Source organism: Mobula hypostoma, chromosome 12 (assembly GCF_963921235.1).
Source record: "Mobula hypostoma chromosome 12, sMobHyp1.1, whole genome shotgun sequence".
NCBI classification, from domain to species: domain Eukaryota; kingdom Metazoa; phylum Chordata; class Chondrichthyes; order Myliobatiformes; family Myliobatidae; genus Mobula; species Mobula hypostoma.
In genome coordinates this window covers 65,579,365-65,599,299 of record NC_086108.1, presented here as the reverse complement: position 1 = coordinate 65,599,299, position 19,935 = coordinate 65,579,365, and the positions used below count along the sequence as shown (strand labels likewise).

The 19,935-nt window shown below is 41.0% G+C and overlaps 1 protein-coding gene across 5 annotated transcripts in view; it reads right to left on the bottom strand.

Annotated features, from left to right (window-relative positions):
• LOC134354873 (inaD-like protein) overlaps positions 1-19,935 on the bottom strand; it is a 332,069-nt gene that overhangs the window by 86,310 nt on the left and 225,824 nt on the right. For all 5 annotated transcript variants that reach the window (XM_063064296.1, XM_063064298.1, XM_063064297.1 and 2 more), the window contains exons 31-32: positions 12,515-12,606; positions 8,078-8,147 (exon numbers count right to left, since the gene is read on the bottom strand). In XM_063064296.1, the coding sequence (XP_062920366.1) occupies positions 8,078-8,147; positions 12,515-12,606 (162 nt within the window). The remainder of the gene's footprint in view (positions 1-8,077; positions 8,148-12,514; positions 12,607-19,935) is intronic.

Below are 19,935 nucleotides of genomic sequence, written 5' to 3'. Positions count from 1 at the left end.
CCAGAAATACCAAGTTCTGAAATCTAATTCTCATTAATACTGATAGGGAGTTTGAACCACACCTAATTTTGATGATAACATTGACTGACCCATAGTTAACTGACACTCCACCAGAACATAGAACATTTGACAGTAGAGCACAGTATAAGCCCTTCAGCTCGCAACGTTATGCCAACTCACTCCAAAATCAATCTAACCCTTCTGTCTCAGGTAGCCGTCCGCTTGAGGTTTCTAATTAATACAAATCAAACCAGCATTAGCTTTGATTACAAGGCCATTTCACAAAAGGAACCTCCAACGGCTACAACCTTGTCATGGTTTGGAGGCTTGCGTGCCTCAATGACCCGGAGAGCTACGTTGGGTGGAGTCAGGGCTTTACGCTTTGGCTCTTGGTAGGATCAGCCATGCCAAACAGGTCAAAGGGTAGAGGCCAGACTAAGAGTGGTCCACCGGTCCTCCAGGTTCGGGGGTTCGGATCAGGGCTAACAACCCTGACTGGTCAAACAAAATTGTTACGGAAACAGCAATGAAGAATCCTTTTACATTTGAGTGCAATAGTATCCCTGGTCTCCACTCAGGACTTGCATGACTGACAGTAGTGAAAATAGAGAGAAAGCTACTGACATGATGAAGGAAGCCCTGAACACTATGAGAGGTGGAGGACTTTCATTGCTACCCTAAGTGCCAGCAGCATAATGGGCAGTAATCTAACCTAATCACAAAAGGAAGTAAATTAACACTGTCTAAACTCAATTTTGTGAGGAATAATTGTACCCATCAATAGTAGGGGTGCAAGGTCTGTTTAACAATACTTTAACCAAAGCAGTCAAGATAAAAGATCTGCGACTACACGGTACATAACATAAATGCCTCTCTTACAGTGTTTTAATAGAATTATGCAAAAAAATTATTTCATCCATGAGCCTATTTAACTGTCCTTAATGTATCTGCCTCTACCACCACCTCTGGCAGCATGTTCAACACAGCTACCAGCCTCTATGTAAAAAACTGCTTCTGACCTCCCCCCCATCTTCTCCTCCCAACTCCTTAAAGTTATGCCCCCTTGTATTTGCCATTTCTTCCCTGGGAAAAGGTATTTCAAAAAGACATGCTTTCTAATCCAAGCAGCATCCTGGACACACTTAAGAAAATTGCCATTAACGGTGTATTCTGCCTTCAAGTTCGACCTTCCAAACTGAATCATAGAGCATAGAACATAGAAATTTACAGCACATTACAGGCCCTTTGGCCCACAGTGTTGAGTCAACCATATAACCTACTCTAGAAACTGCCTACAATTACCCTACCGCAGAGCCCTCTATTTTTCTAAGCTCCATGTAAGAGTCTAAGAGTCTCTTAAAATACCCTATTGTATCTGCTTAACACTTAACACTTTTCTGGATTGAACTCCATCTGCCATTTCTCAGCCATTCTGTATACTGTTAATATCTTGTTATAACTTACTACAACCTTCTACACAATCCACAACACCATCAACCTTCATGTCATTTGCAAACTTACTAACCCATCTTTTCACTTCCTCATCCAAGTCAATTCTGATACTCACAAAGAATAGGGGTCCCAGAACAAATCCCTATGGAACACCACTGGTCACCGATCTCCAGGCAAAATACCCTCCAAATCTACCACTATTCTCTACTTCCTGTGTGTAAGCCAATTCTAAATCAACACAATCGCTTCCCTGGATCCTATACCTTCTGACTTTCTGAATGACCCTAATATAGGGAAGCTTGTCAAATGTCATACTAAACTCCATATACGTTTGTACATCATCCACTATGCCATAGACAGTCTTCATCGATACGTTTTACCATTTTCTTGAAGAATTCAATCAGGCTTTTCAGGCATGACTTGCCCCTCACAAAGCTGACTATCCCTAATCAAACTATAATTCTTCAGATGGTTGCATATCTTGTCTCTAAGAATACTATCCAATAGTTTTCAAAAGGATAAGACTATGCAGATATCAATAACTTACTTGAAGGAACTAAGGGTAGAATGTTGTCTGGTGAGATTGAATCACAATGGTAATTAAGTCAGTACTTGTTGCTTATCCTTAATGAGCCTTTGGATGCTTGCGCTATCTTCTTAAACCACTAAAGTTCATGTTATTGGGTAGGGTGCTCTAGAAATTTGACCCAATGAGAAACAGCATTATACTTCTCAGAAAGAAAGGGGAAAAGTTTAAAGGGGAATTTTGTGCGCAGACAATGCATTGATGCCTTCTGAGTTTCGCAATGTCAAGAACAGTCTTGACGTAGCAAAATGACGGGCCCTTTCAAGAACATTGAAAGAGCCACAATTTTATTGTTAGAAAGGAGAGTAGTCTCAAAAGGTTCTCTTGCTCTTATTTTATTATTCTGACAAAGGCGAAAAGAATTTGTATGTGTTTTAAAGATTGTAATGCTGGGTTGTAGAGGTCAGGTCATATTTTTAAAAATAATTTGCATATTACTTTTTATAATTGAGAAATATTGCCCCAGAATTTTCTGTGAGTAGCTGTGGCTACTGGCCCTACAGTATATCTGCTAGGTTCTCACTTCACCTGGAATAGATCTCCCAGGAGAAACTTTGACCTGACTGGCAATGCCTAGCAGATTGCAGTCCAATTCTTACTGGAAACTGTGTGACACTGGTACGATGTCTGGAGCACAGACAAAGAAACAGCAGGGAAAAAGTTCAGGACTTCCCTGTTACTGCATACTTAAAAGGGAATTCCAAATGTTCTTACAATTATGTTGGGATATGCCAAGAATTATACGTGAAATTGCTAGTAGATCTCAAAAAAATCTAGCCTATAAATTTATGTCCGCCATGTTTTAGTGTGTTATCAGTTTTTTTTCTTCTTCATTGATAAAGCACCTGAAATAATGCATCTGTTTCTCTCCCCTCAGATACAGCTGACCTACTGATTATTTTCAGCATTATCTTTTTTTTGTCTAAGTTTCAGTACCTGCAGTACTTTTAGTTTAAGTTATTATATTTTGTTTGATTTTCAATACATTCTCATTTCATAAATAACCAGCACACATAAAGGTTTAGCTCATATAATGAATGAGAGGGTAATTGCCATGAATTTCCTCTTTTGAGCTTAAGAGTCTAGAACAAGCTTGTATACGGTAGGAATTGGACAGTTAAAACTCGAGAAATATTTCTGTACACAAAAGATAGCAAGTTTGTACCTCAAAGCTGTGAATGATCATTTCACAGATTCTATTCAACACTGAAACCTAAACAATTTTGAATACTGACAATAGTGGTTATTGTCACAGTGTCATAGAAAACTACAGTGCAAACACAGGCCCTTTCCCCATCCAGTCCATGCCAAACCATTTAAAAACTGCCTAGTCACATCGACCCGCACCTGGACCATAGCCCTCCTTACCCCTCCCATCCACGTACCCATCCAAACTTCTCTTAAACATTGATATCAAAATTGCTTCCATCACTTGCTCTGGCAGCTTGTTCCACACTCTCACCATCGTCTGAGTGAAGAATTTCCCCTCATGGTCCCCTTAAATATTTCACCTTTCACCCTTAACCCATGACCTCTAGTTGTAGTCTCACTAACCTTAGTGGAAAATATCTGCATATGTTTACCCTCATAATTTTGTATATCTCTATCATATCTCCCCTCAATCTTGTACATCCCAGAGAATAAAGTTCCAACCTTTGAGTCTTTCCTTAGAACGCAGGTTGTCCAGCCCCAGCAACATTCTTGTAAATACTCTGTACATTCTCCATTTTATTTACATCTTATCTGTAGGCAGGTGACCAAAACTCCACATAATACACAATTTAGGCCTCACCAATGTCTTTTACAACTTCAAAATAACATCTCATCTCCTGTACTCAGTACTTTGATCTATGAAGGCCAATGTGCCAAAAGCTTTCTTAATGACCTTATCCAGCTGTGACACCACTTTCAATGAAGTACGGACCAGTATTCCTAGATTGTTTGTTCTACTACACTCCTCAGTGTCGTTGTTTTAGACAAGCCTGGTTGATCCTCCCAAAGGAGAACACCTGACACGTGCCATTTTTCAGCAGATTTGTCCAGCAGGTTTAGATTCTGCTGCAAGCTTTGATAGTTTCCTCACTGTCCACTACACCCCCAATCTTGGTGTCATCTAGTCATAGTCATAGTCATACTTTATTAATCCTGGGGGAAATTGGTTTTCGTTACAGTTGCTCCATAAATAATAGTAATAGAACCATAATATAGTTAAATAGTAATATGTAAATTATGCCAGTAAATTATGAAGTAAGTCCAGGACAAATTTGCTGACTGCATAAAAGCCAAGGAAATGGCATATAAGGTAGCAAAAGTGAGTGGGAAGTTGGATGATTAGGATGTTTTTAAAATCCAACATAAGGCAACTAAACCAGCTATATGAAGGGGAAAAATGAAATATAAGGGCAGACTGCCAATAATATAAAGCAGGATACCAAAAGTTTTTTTTCAGTTACGTAAACAGTAAATGGGAGGTGAGAGATGATATTGGACCACTGGAAAATGATGCTGGTGAGGTAATAATGGGGGAACAAAGAAATGGCAGATGAACTTAATAAGTACTTTCCTTCAGTCTTTACTGTGGAAGACACTAGCAGTGGGCCAAAGGTCCATGAGTGTCAGGGAGCAGGAGTGAGTGCCATTGTTATTATAAAGGAAAACGTGCAAGGGAAACTCAAAGGTCTTAAGGTGGATAAGTCTCCTGGACCAAATGGACTGCATCCCAGAGTCCTGAGAGGGGTTGCTGAAGAGATAACAGATGCATTGGTCATGATCTTTCAAGAATCACTTGATTCTGGCATGGTCCCAGAGGACTGGAAGATTTCAAATCTCACTCCACTCTTTAAGAAGGGAGGAAGGCAAAAGAAAGGAAATTATAGGCCAGTTAGCCTAACCTCAGTGTTGGGAGTCTATTATTAAGGATGAGATTTCGAGGTACTTGGAGACTAATGGATAAAGTAAGTCAAAGTCAGCATAGTTTCTGTAAAGGGAAATCTTGCCTGACAAAACTGTTAGTGTTCTTCGAGGAAGTAACAAGCAGGGTGGACAAAGGAGAGGCAGTGGATGTCATTAACTTGGATTTCTAGAAAGCATTTGATAAGGTGCCACATATGAGGCTGCTTAACAAGATAAAATCCCAAGGCATTGCAGGAAAGGTATTGGCATGGATAGCGGAATGGCTGACAGGTAGGAGGCAGCGAGTTGACATAAAATGAGCCATTTTTAGTTGGCTGCCAGTGACTAGTGGTGTTCCTCAGAGGTCAGTTTTGGGACTGCTGCTTTTCACATTGTTTATGAATGATTTAGATAATGGAATTGATGGCTTTGTGGCAAAGTTTGCTGATGATATGAAGATAGGTGGAGAGGTAAGTGGTGCTGAGAAAGCAATGTGATTGCAGGAGGACTTAAAATCGGAAGAAAGGGCACAAAAGTGGCAGATGCAATGCAGTGTTGGGAAAGCTATGATAATGCATTTTGTTAAAAAGAACAATAGTGTGAACTATTATTTAAATAGGGAAAAAGGTTCAAACATCAAAGGGACTTGGGAGTCCTCGTGCAAGACTCCCAGAAGTTTAATTCACAGGTTGAGTCTGTGGTAAAGAAGGCAAATGCAATGTTGGCATTTATTTCAAGGGGAATAGAATATAAAAGCAAGGAGATAATGCTGAGCCTTTATAAGACACTAGTCAGGCTGCACTTGGAGTATTGTCAACAGTTTTGGAGACAGTGCAGAGGATGTTCACGAGGATAATTCCAGGAGTGAAGCGGTTACCATATAAGGAGTGTTTGGCAGCTTTGGGCCTGTACTCAGGGATCTCATTGAATCCTACCTAGTATTGAAAGGACTAGAAAGGGTGGATGTGGAGAGAGTGGTTCCTATGGTGAAGATATCCAGAACTAGAGGGCACTACCTCAAAATTGAGGGGAGACATTTTAGAAGAGAATCAGAACCAGTTCAATAACATAGAGGAAAAAAATATAAAATAATAATAATAAATAAATAAATCAAGTATACATATATTGAATAGATTAAAAATCATGCAAAAATAATATATATTTAAAAAGTGAGGTAGTGTCCAAAGGTTCAATGTCCATTTAGGAATCGGATGGCAGAGGCGAAGGAGCTGTTCCTGAATCACTGAGTGTGTGTCTTCAGGCTTCTGTACCTCCTATCTGATGGTAACAGCGAGAAAAGGGCATTCCCAGGGTGCTGGGAGTCCTTAATAATGGACGCTTCCTTTCTGAGACACCACTCCCTGAAGATGTCCTGGTTACTTTGTCGGCTAGTACCCAAGATGCAGCCAATTAAATTTACAACCCTCTGCAGCTTCTTTTGGTCCTGTGTGGTAGCCCCCACCACATACCAGACAGAGGTAAGGAGGAATTTTTTTAGCCAGAGAGTAGTGAATCTGTGGAATGCTCTGTCAGAGACTGCAGTGAAAGCCAAGTCTGTACGTATATTTAAGACGGAAGTTGATCAATTCCTGATCTGTCAGGGCACCAAAGGAGATAGTGAGAAGGCAGGTGTATGGGATTGAGTGGGATCTGGGATCAACCATGATGGAGGGCAGAGCAGACTCGACGGGCTGAATGGCATAATTTTGCTCCTATGTCTTGTGTTCTTGTACACAATGTGGTTACAATGCAACTCAGAAGCTAGGAATTCTACAGTGAGTAACTTCCTAAATCCTCAGAGTGTCCACCATCTTCATGATTCTGAGAAGATCAAATCTTGACCTCACAATCTCTTTCCTCAGAGCAATGCACTTTCTCTCTAACTGCAACACCTTATTTTGCATTCTGCGATGTTTTTTTCCTTTTACTACCACAATACCCTGATGTGATGAAATGATCTGTACGGATGGCAAGCAAAACCAACTTTTTTACTGTACCTTAGTGCATGTGACAATAAAAAATCAATTCACCACCTACACGGATGGAATACCTTCCATTTGCCTGGATGAGTGCAGCCTCAAAAACTCTCAAGAAACTCAACACAGTCCAGGCATAACCTTGTGCTAGACAGGCATCCTATCCACAACTATTCATTCACTTCACCTCTGCTGCACAGTAACAGTCGTTTGTATCATCTACAGAATGTACTGCAGAAACTCACCAAGACAAGCTAGAGAGCACCTTACAAATCCACAACAACTACCAGCTTGAAAAAGCATGGAAACACTTCTAGTTGGAAGTTGCTTTCAAGGAAATACTCTATATTGCAGTTCTTTACTGCTGCTGGATCCAAGTGTAATTCTTCCCTATCAGTATTGTGGGTATACATCTTTACAACAAATATATAAAATGAACTTTTTGATTTCATTGTTTTCTACAAGATACTTTAAAACTTTGTACACAGCTTTCTTTTTATTGCACAGCTAACAGCAATAAACATCCTTTTTCCAAAAATGCATACATTTCTAATATATTTTTGCAGGAAAATTGATTGGGTCTATAGGACATAAAGAACAAAAAATATTTTGCTACAGATTTTTCAAGAGATATTCTCATTGGTTGTTTCCAGCATAATAAAAACCTACACTTACACTGGTTCTGAATTCTAGAGGTACTGTATCCTCCAAGAATCAAGCCCTTTCAAATAAACTGCATAATATTTCAGTTCCTTTGCTAGCGACACAGAATTCAGTATTTTTTGGGGATTTCTTTTACAATATTGAAGCAATAAATGTTGAAAGTTTCATTGAACCTAATTATTAAAAGCAAAAGTTGTTGGATATTAGTACTGGTGATATGAAGGGGTATTAACTATCATCAACTTGCGTGGAACAGACAAGAAAATGTTTGGTGCGTCAGCTATTTTAACACCTGGTAGGCTGGAAAAATGAGGGTTTTTTACTTTGACATAAAGTATTTTGGGGGATATTTTATTTAGCTCTTTAAAATAATAAAGAATGCATTTATTTAGCTCTAAAATAGAGCATCAAACTCTTACTATAATAGTTGTATATGTAGTTCATAGCTTTTTGTGTCATCAAAAAAGCAACATAATAGAATGAACAATGATCAGATCTAGATTCTTACCTCACTAGAAAGGAGATGTAGTGGTAAGGGATAAGGGGTAACAGCCATTTGATTAACAGCATCTTCATTCCTGCATTAAGAAATATAATTATTACAGTTAAAATAAATAATCTTAACATCTAAGTTATGAGTATTTGGTTGAGCAGGTGCGGAGCCCAATTTGATACATCCAAATAAAAAATTGAATGGTTGATCACACTCAAAAACTTGCAGGTATGAGATTTAATATAAGATCTAGCCAATGTTAAAGGTATCCATCAATTTTTTTGGCATGTTCTAATATTTATAGCAAAACTAAAATCCATTAAAAACTGACAGCATACATTTAAGCTAAAAATATAGATGTGTGAAAATTGAACCAGATCTTGCTTGCCCAGTCCCCCATCATAGAATCACCACTTGTGGTCTGCTGCGCCCCTACCTATCTTGCGTGGGTGTCCTTCTGTGTCCACCCTACACAGACTACTGTGCCGTCACCCTTTCAGGTCCTCTGGCCTCCACCCTGTATTCTCCCTTTCAAGTCCGCTGGAACTCAACATGCTATATCCCTTTCAGATCCGCTTGAGCTCCACCCTGCTATCTTCCTTCTAGGTCCGTTTCAGTTGCCCTGCCTAGACTGTGCTGAGTTTGCCAAGTTCACTCAAGGTCATCCTACTTCTTTTGCACATCTGCAGATTTCTTCGTCCACTTCCAGTCACCTGGCCTTGACTGCTTCATGTTAAGGCTGATTTCTGTTGTGTATTATGATGATGATGACGATGTCGTCAACTCAGGCCTGATCATCCTCATCACTGTTGTGTAGTCCTCCATCAGCTTCCCCTTCACTCTGTACATCCATACTCCTGGTTCACCCTATACAGTCCACCCTGCCAACATCCTTTCGAGTCAGCTGTGTCATTAAGTACCATCAGTTCTTCCCAAACTTGATACGTTGGTTACTGTATGTATTTCAGCATACTGAACAACAAAAACAACTACCAAATTTCAAAAAACTATCAAACTACTCAAAGCAAAATACTGAAATGATAAATGCATTCATCTGTTTTTCCAAAATGTTTGGGATACTGAAAATCTTGAATATTTTGGACAATGTGTTGTTCAGTAAACAAAGGAAGCTTGACATGCAATACAGCCTTTTCAGTCATACATTCAATAGATAACTATTCAAGCAACAAAATGCATTCTTCTTAAATACCTTAGAAATTAAAACATGACATTGTTTTTGTTATTCCCAAATTCAATATGGTATAACTTCATAATGCATATACTTAAATCTTCAAAACTATTTTAATGAATAAAGTTTTTTTGATATCTTCTGATGTAATCCTTTGATGTAAACTCCTGCCTCAGCAAAGACCTGGACCCATTGCAATTTGCCTATTGCCACAATTAGGTCAATGGCAAATGCAGTCTCAATGGCTCTCTATATGCACGTGACTGCTTGGCTAGGCACAGCTGAAATACCATCTATAAATTGCTGACAATAAAACCATTGTTGGTAGAATCTCAGGTGGTGGCGAGAGGGCGTACAGGAGTGAGATATGCCAATTAGTGGAGTGGTGGCCGCAGCAACAACCTGGCACTCAACGTCAGTAAGATGAAAGAGCTGATTGTGGACTTCAGGAAGGGTGAGATGAAGGAACACATACCAATCCTCATAAAGGGATCAGAAGTGGAGAGAGTGAGCAGTTTCAAGTTCCTGGGTGTCAAGATCTCTGAGGATCTAACCTGGTCCCAACACTCTGACGCAGTTATAAAGAAAGCAAGACAGCGGCTATACTTCAATAGGAGTTTGAAGAGACTTGGCATGTCAACAAATACACTCAAAAACTTCTATAGATGTACTGTGGAGCGCATTCGGACAGGCTGCATCACTGCATGGGGGGCGGGGGGGGCGGGTAGTGGACCTACTGCATAGGACCAAAAGAAGCTGCGGAGGGTTGTAAGCAATTCAGGAACGGCTGCTTCCCCTCTGCCATCCGATTCGTAAATGGACTTTGAACCCTTGGACACTATCTCACTTCTTTAAAATATACAGTATTTTGGAATTTTGCACATTTTTTAATCTATTCAATATGCGTATATTGTAATTGATTTACTTATTTATCATTTTTTTTTCTCTTCCATATTATCTATTGCTACTAAGTTAACAAACTTTATGTCACATGCCGGAGATAATAAACCTGATTCAGGTTCTGATATGTCTATTAAATAGTTAAGTTAAAATAAGCAGTGCAAAAGAAAACAGAAATAAGGAAAGTACTGAGGTAGTGTTCATGGGCTCAATGTCCATTTAGAAATCGGATGGCAGAGAGGAAGAAGCATGGAAGGTCCTGGGTGTGGGGATCCTTTATGATGGGCACCACCTTTCTCAGGCACCACTCCTTGAAGATGTTTATTTAAGAAGAACTGCAAAGACTAGCCGGTAAACTACAGGGCAGTGAATCTAAGTTACTGGATGAGATTCTGAGGAAATGGATTACCTGCATTGAGAAAGGCAAGACAGATTAGGATTGTCCACATGTCTTTGTGCTGGGGAATTGATTCTCAGGAAATTTTTATTTATTCATTTACAGGATGTGGGCATCGCTAGCTAAGTCTGCATTTATTGCCCCTTCCTAGTTGCCCTTGAGAAGGTGGTGATGAGCTGCTTTCCTGAACTGCTGCAGTCCCTGAGGTGTAGGTGCACCCACACTGCTGTTAGGGAGGGAATTCCATGATTTGCAAAATGTTTCCAAGTCAAGGTGATGAATAAACTCAGAGGGGGATTTCCAAGTGGTGGTGCTCCCAGCTATCTGCTGTTCTCATCCTAGGTGGTAGTGGTCGTGGGTCTGGAAGGTGCTGCCTTAGGAACTTTGGTGTGTTCTTGCAGTGCATCTTGTAGATAGTACACACTGCTGCAACTGTTCGTCAATGGTGGAGGGATTGGATGCTTGTGGAAGGGGTACCAATCAAGGGGGCTGCCTCGTACCGAAAAGGTGGTTAAGAGGATTGGCAAGGTTAAGTTGGCAGATGTTAATGAAGTTTTGCAAAGCAGGCTGGTTATATCACATGGGATCCATGTGAACTAACCAACTGGATGCAAAATTAGCTTAGTGGAAGGAGTCAGAGAGTGAGAGTGGAGAGTTATTTTCCGGATTCAAGACCTGTGACCAGCAGTGTGCTTCAGTAATTATTGCCTGATCCACTGTTCGTTCATCATCTATGTTAATGACTTGGATGAGAATATAGTTAATAAATTTGTGGATGACAACAAAATTAGTAGTGTGATGGACAGTGACGGTTATTTAAAAATTAACAGTATCTGGAACAATTGGGAATGCTGTCCAAGGAAGGGCAGATGGAACTTAACTCAGGAAGTGTGAAGCATTGCATTTTGAAAAGTTAAGCCAAAGCTCTAGAGAGCTCTGACTTAAAAGGCAGGGCTCTAGAGAAGGCTGTAGAACAAAGAGAGTATATAGGAACTAGATCTGATGCTGCTGGCAATTTAAATTGGAAATTCTGTATTCGACTTTATGAATGAAATAAAGCCTAAAGTCTACACAGTAAAACGTGGAAGCCCAGCAGTTACTAGCTTGATTTGGAAAACAGTTCTGCAGAATCTAGCAGCAGAAAACAGTCTTACTGGGTCCTTTTGGGATCCTATGTCACATTTGAGGCTGCACTGATCTCAGGCAGACAGTAGGAGTGAGGATTAGGAGGCAATGTGGAAAATAAGTAATTTCTTTAAAATTTCTTAATTTTAAGCTTTTTTATTAATTTATCTCAGATGCATTTAGATACATTATAAATCTTAGTTTCAATGAATTCTTTCAATTTTAATATTTTGTTTACATCTTTGAATACTAGAATAATTTAAAAATACCACAATCAATATTAAAATATTAATAATAAAATTATAAAAAGCCCTGGACCCGGTTTTGGCAACTATCAAAGACTATTGGGGTTTTGGCTCCTCGTGCATGGCCAGATCACACGAGTGGGTCTTGTCCGCAATTTATTAGTCTTGCAATCATACTGCTTCTTTGTCTAGGATTATTACGATAATAATAAATCTTTTTCAATTGTTTCAATGTGACAGTACTGAAATCAAAATCAAGAATTGCTGAATAGACAAGATTCTATGAATCAATCAGCCGTCAAGTATCGATTAGAGGTCTGTTTTTGCCACAGGTCATGCTTAAATTTGTACTTACGAAGTTAAATTTTTTGGGAAAACTAATGGAAGCAATTTTTATATAACTACAAGAACAACAATCTGTGGTGCCTTTAACACAGCAAATCTTAATGCCCCCATCAATGGTTTTGCTATCAAATAATTTGATCAATGTATAATTGCTTGACAGTCCCTGATAATAAGTTGCAATGCTGTTGTTAATTAGGAAGCAATTCCAGTTTAGTCGGTTTTGATTTAGTTAAGGACAGAAATGCAACTACCTTATCAAAACTATCTTGACATTTGTTGGAGCATTCTTTATTATTGCTGATGCATTTTGATGGCTTCTCCCATAAAGTATCTGGCTGTTGATCTGAAAAATCAAGCATGCAATGAACTATAATTATGAACAATACTTCACAAGTTACAAAAATTAATTAGGAGACAAAGGAACTTCAACAGCTTTCTAGTTATACAATTATATATCTATGGCATCAGAAAGCCACTGAACACAGGGGCTTAATATATTTCTGGATCACACTGTGCCTACCAGCCACTTCAACCACACAATACTAGGTACAAGTCATCCTTGTGGCACTTACAAAGTTGGTGTATCGAGGAGTATAGGGTAACTTTATTCCCCATGCACTGGTCTCTCAGTGCTTTGCTTTGGAACTTGAACCATGTTGTTCTTGGAATGGCTATGCTGGATGAAGACCCTACCAGTCAAATCGAATTATTAACTTTAATTTTTCTGGCATCCTTCTCTAATGCTGTTCAACCATTTACACATTCTCCCCAACATCACTTTTGAGCTTATGAGGCCTAGGCCCTAATATCCTGAACCCAAGAACACTTACCTTCGTGATATTCTACTGGATGCCTCAATTTCTAACACTGACATTCACCAGTAAACTCCATCCTTCTCACAGGTTGAAGTGCAGATTAACATAATCTTCTACTTTGTAATAATCTATTTTCTGCTCAAAATCCTCTACTTCGAGTAGACTGTCTTATTAAATCCTGTCTCTTAGAGACAAAGGTAACTTCCATCTGCTCTAGTTTTGCAAGGACTTAAGATTGGAATGCTAATTCAGTGCAATGGGGATTATCGGTCAGGAGAATGAAGGCATTTTGATTTCAAACAATATTCTCTACTATTTGTTAACATTTTATGTTCTAATTAACTTTGCTTTGATATCCTTTTATTCACTATAATTTTAGTAATTTTTAATAGCCCTGAACATCAGATGTTCAAAATTGCTTTAAAAATTCTGACAGGCTTTCACAGAAGGTAAAGTTTGGTATTTCCCAGTTTTGCCCAGTCAGAATTTATCAAGGCTTTTCATGCAGCAGATTTAGAAGTGTACCTCAGAAGGCCTGCTTGTCCCTGAGGGCACACCAAACTTCTGCTGATGTGGAAGGTTGGAGAGATCAGCCATTTGCAGTCAACCCAGATACATGCAGGCAGGTGAGAAATACAAACCAGCTCCAGTACAACACTGATATTGTTAGACCATAAGATATAGAAGCAGAATTATGCCATTCGGTCCATCGAGTATGCTCTGCCATTTCATCATGGCTGATTAGTACCCTTCTCAGCCCCAATCACCTGCTTTCTCCCATGTCCCTTCACGCCCTGACTAATCAAGAATTAATCAACCTCTGCCTTAAATACAAGGGATGATTGATAAAGTTCGTGGCCTAAGGTAGAAGGAGTCAATTTTAGAAAACCTAGCACATTTATTTTTCAACATAGTTCCCCTCCTACATGTACACACTTAGTCCTGCAGTCATGGAGCATATGGATCCCTTCTTTGTAGAAGTGGTCCACAGCAGGGGTCATTGATAAGTTTGTGGCCTAAGGTAGAAGGAGATGAGTTATTAACTTCAAACTTTCTGCATTATCACTCAAAGAATTGAACTAACGAGAGTGTCTTGGACCTCCAGGTGGTCCACAGCAGGGGTAATTGATAAATTTGTGGCCTAAGGTAGAAGGAGATGAGTTATACAGCTCTCGTTACATGCACGTGCAGCTCAACTCTTTGAGTGAAAATGCAGAAAGCTTGAAGTTAATAACTCATCACCTTCTAACCTTAGGCCACGAAGTTATCAATCACCCCTGCTGTGGACCACTCCTGGAGGTCCAAGATGCCGACTTCTACAAAGAAGGGATCCATATGCTCCACGACCACTGGACTAGGTGTGTAAATGTAGGAAAAATAAATGTGCTAGGTTTTCTAAAATTGACTCCTTCTACCTTAGAACATAGAACATAGAAAAGTACAGCACAGTACAGGCCCTTCGGCCTACAATGTTGTGCCAACCCTCAAACCCTGCCTTCCATATAAGCCCCCACCTTAAATTCCTTCATATACCTGTCTAGTAGTCTCTTAAACTTCACTAGTGTATCTGCCTCCACCACTGACTCAGGCAGTGCATTCCACTCTCTGAGTAAAAAACCTTCCTCTAATATCCCCCTTGAACTTCCCACCCCTTACCTTAAAGCCATGTCCTCTTGTATTGAGCAGTGGTGCCCTGGGGAAGAGGCGCTGGCTATCCACTCTATCTATTCCTCTTAATATCTTGTACACCTCTATCATGTCTCCTCTCATCCTCCTTCTCTCCAAAGAGTGAAGCCCTAGCTCCCTTAATCTCTGATCATCATGCATACTCTCTAAACCAGGCAGCATCCTGGTAAATCTCCTCTGTACCCTTTCACATGCTTCCACATCCTTCCTATAGTGAGGCGACCAGAACTGGACACAGTACTCCAACTGCAGTCTAACCAGAGGTTTACAGAGCTGCATCATTACATTGCGACTCCTAAACTCTACCCCTCGACTTATGAAAGCTAACACCCCATAAGCTTTCTTAACTACCCTATCCACCTGTGAGGCAACTTCCAGGGATCTGTGGACATGTACCCCGAGATCCCTCTGCTCCTCCACACTACCAACTATCCTGCCATTTACTTTGTACTCTGCCTTGGAGTTTGTCCTTCCAAAGTGTACCACCTCACACTTCTCCAGGTTGAACTCCATCTGCCACTTCTCAGCCCACTTCTGCATCCTATCAATGTCTCTCTGCAATCCTTGACAATCCTCTACAGTATCTACAACACCACCAACTTTTGTGTCGTCTGCAAACTTGCCAACCCACCCTTCTACCCCCACATCCAGGTCGTTAATAAAAATCACGAAAAGTAGAAGTCCCAGAACTGATCCTTGTGGGACACCACTAGTCACAATCCTCCAATCTGAATGTACTCCCTCCACCACCACCCTCTGCCTTCTGCAGGCAAGCCAATTCTGAATCTACCTGGCCAAACTTCCCTGGATCCCATGCCTTCTGCCTAAGCCTGCCGTGTGGAACCTTGTCAAATGCCTTACTAAAATCCATATAGATCACCCCCACTGTACTACCCTCATCTATATGCCTGGTCACCTCCTCAAAGAACTCTATCAGGCTTGTTAGACACGATCTGCCCTTCACAAAGCCATGCTAACTGTCCCTGATCAGACCATGATTCTCTAAATGCCCAGAGATCCTATCTCTAAGAATCTTTTCCAACAGCTTTCCCACCACAGACGTAAGGCTCACTGGTCTATAATTACCCGGACTATCCCTACTACCTTCTTTGAACAAGGGGACAACATTCGCCTCCCTCCAATCCTCCGGTACCATTCCCGTGGACAACGAGGACATAAAGATCCTAGCCAGAGGCTCAGTAATCTCTTCCCTCAACTCGTGGAGCAGCCTGGGGAATATTCCGTCAGGCCCCGGGGACTTATCCGTCCTAATGTATTTTAACAACTCCAACACCTCCTCTCCCTTAATATCAACATGCTCCAGAACATCAACCTCACTCATATTGTCCTCACCATCATCAAGTTCCCTCTCATTGGTGAATACCGAACAGAAGTGTTCATTGAGAACCTCACTCACTTCCACAGCCTCCAGGCACATCTTCCCACCTTTATCTCTAATCGGTCCTACCTTCACTCCTGTCATCCTTTTGTTCTTCACATAATTCAAGACTGCCTTGGGGTTTTCCTTTACCCTACTCGCCATGGCCTTCTCATGCCCCCTTCTTGCTCTTCTCAGCCCCTTCTTAAGCTCCTTTCTTGCTTCCCTATATTCCTCAAAAGACCCATCTGATCTTTGCTTCCTAAACCTCATGTCTGCTGCCTTCTTCCACCTCACTAGATTTTCCACCTCACTTGTCACCCATGGTTCTTTCACCCTACCATTCTTTATCTTCCTCACTGGGACAAATTTATCCCTAACATCCTGCAAGAGATCTCTAAACATTGCCCACATGTCCATAGTACAGTTCCCTGCAAAAACACCATCCCAATTCACACCCGAAAGTTCTAGCCTTATAGCCTCATAATTTGCCCTTCCCCAATTAAAATTTTTCCTGTCCTCTCTGATTCTATCCTTTTCCATGATCATGCTAAAGGCCAGTGAGTGGTGGTCACTGTCCCCCAGATGCTCACCCACTGAGAGATCTGTGACCTGACCCAGTTCAATTACCTAGTACTGTACTAGATCTAGTATGGCATTCTCCCTAGTCGGCCTGTCCACATATTGTGACAGGAATCCGTCCTGGACACACTTAACATGAACCTTAGGCCACGAACTTATTAATCACCCCTCATATACCCAATGGCTTATTCTCCAGTCACCTGTAGCAATGAACTCCACTAATCCAACACTTACTGCCTAAAGAAATCCCTCCACATCTCCATTTGAAATGGATGTCCCTCTATTCTGAAGCTCTGTCCTCTTGTCTTTGACTCCCCCATCATAGGAAACATGCTCTCTACATCTACACTATTGAGACCTTTCACTATTCGATATGTTTCAATGAGATCTCCCCTCATTCTTCTGAATTCCAGTGAGTACAGGCCCAGAGCCATCAAACGCTCCTCATATAATAAGCCTTTCAATCCCAGAATCACTTTCGTGAAACTCCTTTGAACCCTCTCCAGTGTCAGCACATACTTTCTTAGGTAAGGGGCCCAAAACTGCTCATAATACTCCATGCGGCCTCACCAGCACCTTAAAAAGCCTTAACACTACATCCTTGCTGTGATATTCTAATCCTCTCAAAATGAATGCTAACATTGCATTTGCCTTCCTCACCAGTGACTCAACCTGTAAGTAATTTTTAGGGAATCCAGCATGAAGACCCCAAGACCCTTTGCACCTCAGATTTTTAAATTTTCTCTCAATTTAGAAAACAGTCTACTCTTTTATTTCTTCTACAAAAGTCAATGACCATACACTTCCTGACACTGTATTCAATCTGCCACTTCTTCGCACATTCAACTAATCTAATTCCTTCTGTAGTCTCTCTGCTCCCACAACACTCCCTACTTCTCCACATATCTTCATATCGTCTGCAAAGTTGGCCAAAGAGCCATTAATTCTTTCATCCAAATTATTGACATATAATGCAAAACGAAGTGGTCCCAACACAGACATCCGCGGAACACCACTAGTCACCAGCAGACAACCAGAAAGGCTCCCTTTATTCCCACACTTTGTCTCCTGCCAATCAGCTAAGGTTCTATCCATGCCAGTATCTTTCCTGTATTGCTATGGGCTTGTTAAACAGCATCATGTGTGGCAACTTGTCAAATGCCTTCTGAAAATCCAAGTACACAACATCCAATGATTCTCCTTTGTCTATACTGCTTGTTATTTCTTCAAAGAATTCAAACAGATTTGTCAGGTAAGATTTTCTCTTAAAGGAAACCATGCTGACCAGCTTATTTTCCCATCTGTCTCCAAGTACCCTGAAATTACATACTCCACCGTATTACAGCTATATCTGACTTTAGCTCTCCTTCTCAAATTGCAGGGTGAATTCTATCATAATATGGTGACAGTCTCTTAAAGGTTCCTTTACCTTAAGCTCTCTAATCAATTCTGTTTCATTGCACAAAACTGAATCCAGAATAGCCGATCCCCTAGTGGGTTCAATTATGAACTGCTTAAAGAACTATCTCATAGGTATTTTACAAAATTCCCCTTTTGGGATTCAGCACCAACCTGATTTTCCCAAACTACCTGCATATTGAAATGCCCCATGACTATAGCCCTTTTGACATGCATTTTCTATCTCCCATTGTAATTTGTAAACTGCATCTTTGTTACTGTTTGGAGGCCTGTATATCACTCCCATCAAAGTCTTTTTACCCTTATGGTTTCTTAGCTCAATCCGCATTGATTCTATGCCTTTCGATCCTACCAGTCACCTCTTTCTAAGGATTTGATTTCATTTTTTACCAACAGAGGAACCCCACCCCTCCTGCCTGTCCTTTCGATACAGTATCGAAACTTCTTTACTCAGAGAGTGGTAGCTGTGTGGAACGAGCTTCCAGCAGAAGTGGTTGAGGCAGGTTCGATGTTGTCATTTAAAGTTAAATTAGATAGCTATATGGACAGGAAAGGAATGGAGGGTTATGGGCTGAGTGCAGGTCGGTGAGACTAGATGAGAGTAAGAGTTCGGCACGGACTAGAAGGGCCGAGGTGGTCTGTTTCCGTGCTGTAATTGTTATATGGTTATATATATCCTTGAACATTAAGCTCCCAGCTATAACCTTCTTTCAGCCACGATTCAGTGATGTCCACAACGCCATACATGTTAATCTGTAATTGTGCTACAAGTTCATCTACCTTATTCTACATACTGCATGCATCCAAATATAACACCTTCAGTCCTGTATTCATCACCCTATCAATTTTGTCTGCCTTTTACATTTCAACTCATCCTGTTGACTGTAATTTTGCCCTATCATCAGCCTCTCCTTGCTAGTAGTCTCACTACACACTGCCTCTGTTTGTAAACCAACTACCCCATCCTCAGCCTTATCACTCTGGTTCCCACCACCCACATCAAATTAATTTAAATCCTCCCGAACAGTTCTAGCAAACCTGCCGGTAAGGATATTGGTCCCCCTGGGGTTTCGTTGTAACCCATCCCCTTTGTACAGGTCACACCTTCTGCCGAAGAGATCCCAATGATCCAGAAATCTAAACCCTTGCCCCCAGCACAAAGTTCCTCAGCCACACGTGCATTTGCCAGATCATCCGATTCTTACCCTCACTGGCACATGGCACGGGCAGCAACCCAGAGATTACTACTCTAAAGGTTCTGCTTTTCAGCTTTCTAACTTGCTCCCTAAGTTCTCTCTTTAAGACCTCCTCACCTTTCATACCCATGTACCAATTCTTCTGGCTGCCCCTCCCCCTTAAGAATACCATGGAACTGATCTGAGACATTCCTGTCTCTGGCACGTGGGAGGCAACATACCTCCTGTCTCTGGTATGTGGATATCTCTATCATGCCCACAGAATCTCATCTCTATACTTCTGACTATGGAATCTCCTATTACCACAGCAGTTCTCTTCACATCTGTTCTCTTCTGAGCCACAGCATCAGATTCAGTGCCAGAGACCCAGTCATTGCAGCTCCCACCTGGTAGGTCGTTACCCAGCCCTGCCTCCCGGTGGTATCCAAAGTGCCAAAGTTGTATACTTATTATTGAGGAGAACCGTCACAGGGGTACTCTCTAATGGTTGCTCATTTCTCTTCCTTCTCCGGACAGTCACCCGGTTACCTGCCTCCTGCAACCCTAGCGTTGACTACTTCCCTGTAGCTCCTATGTATCACTTCCTCCATCTCCCA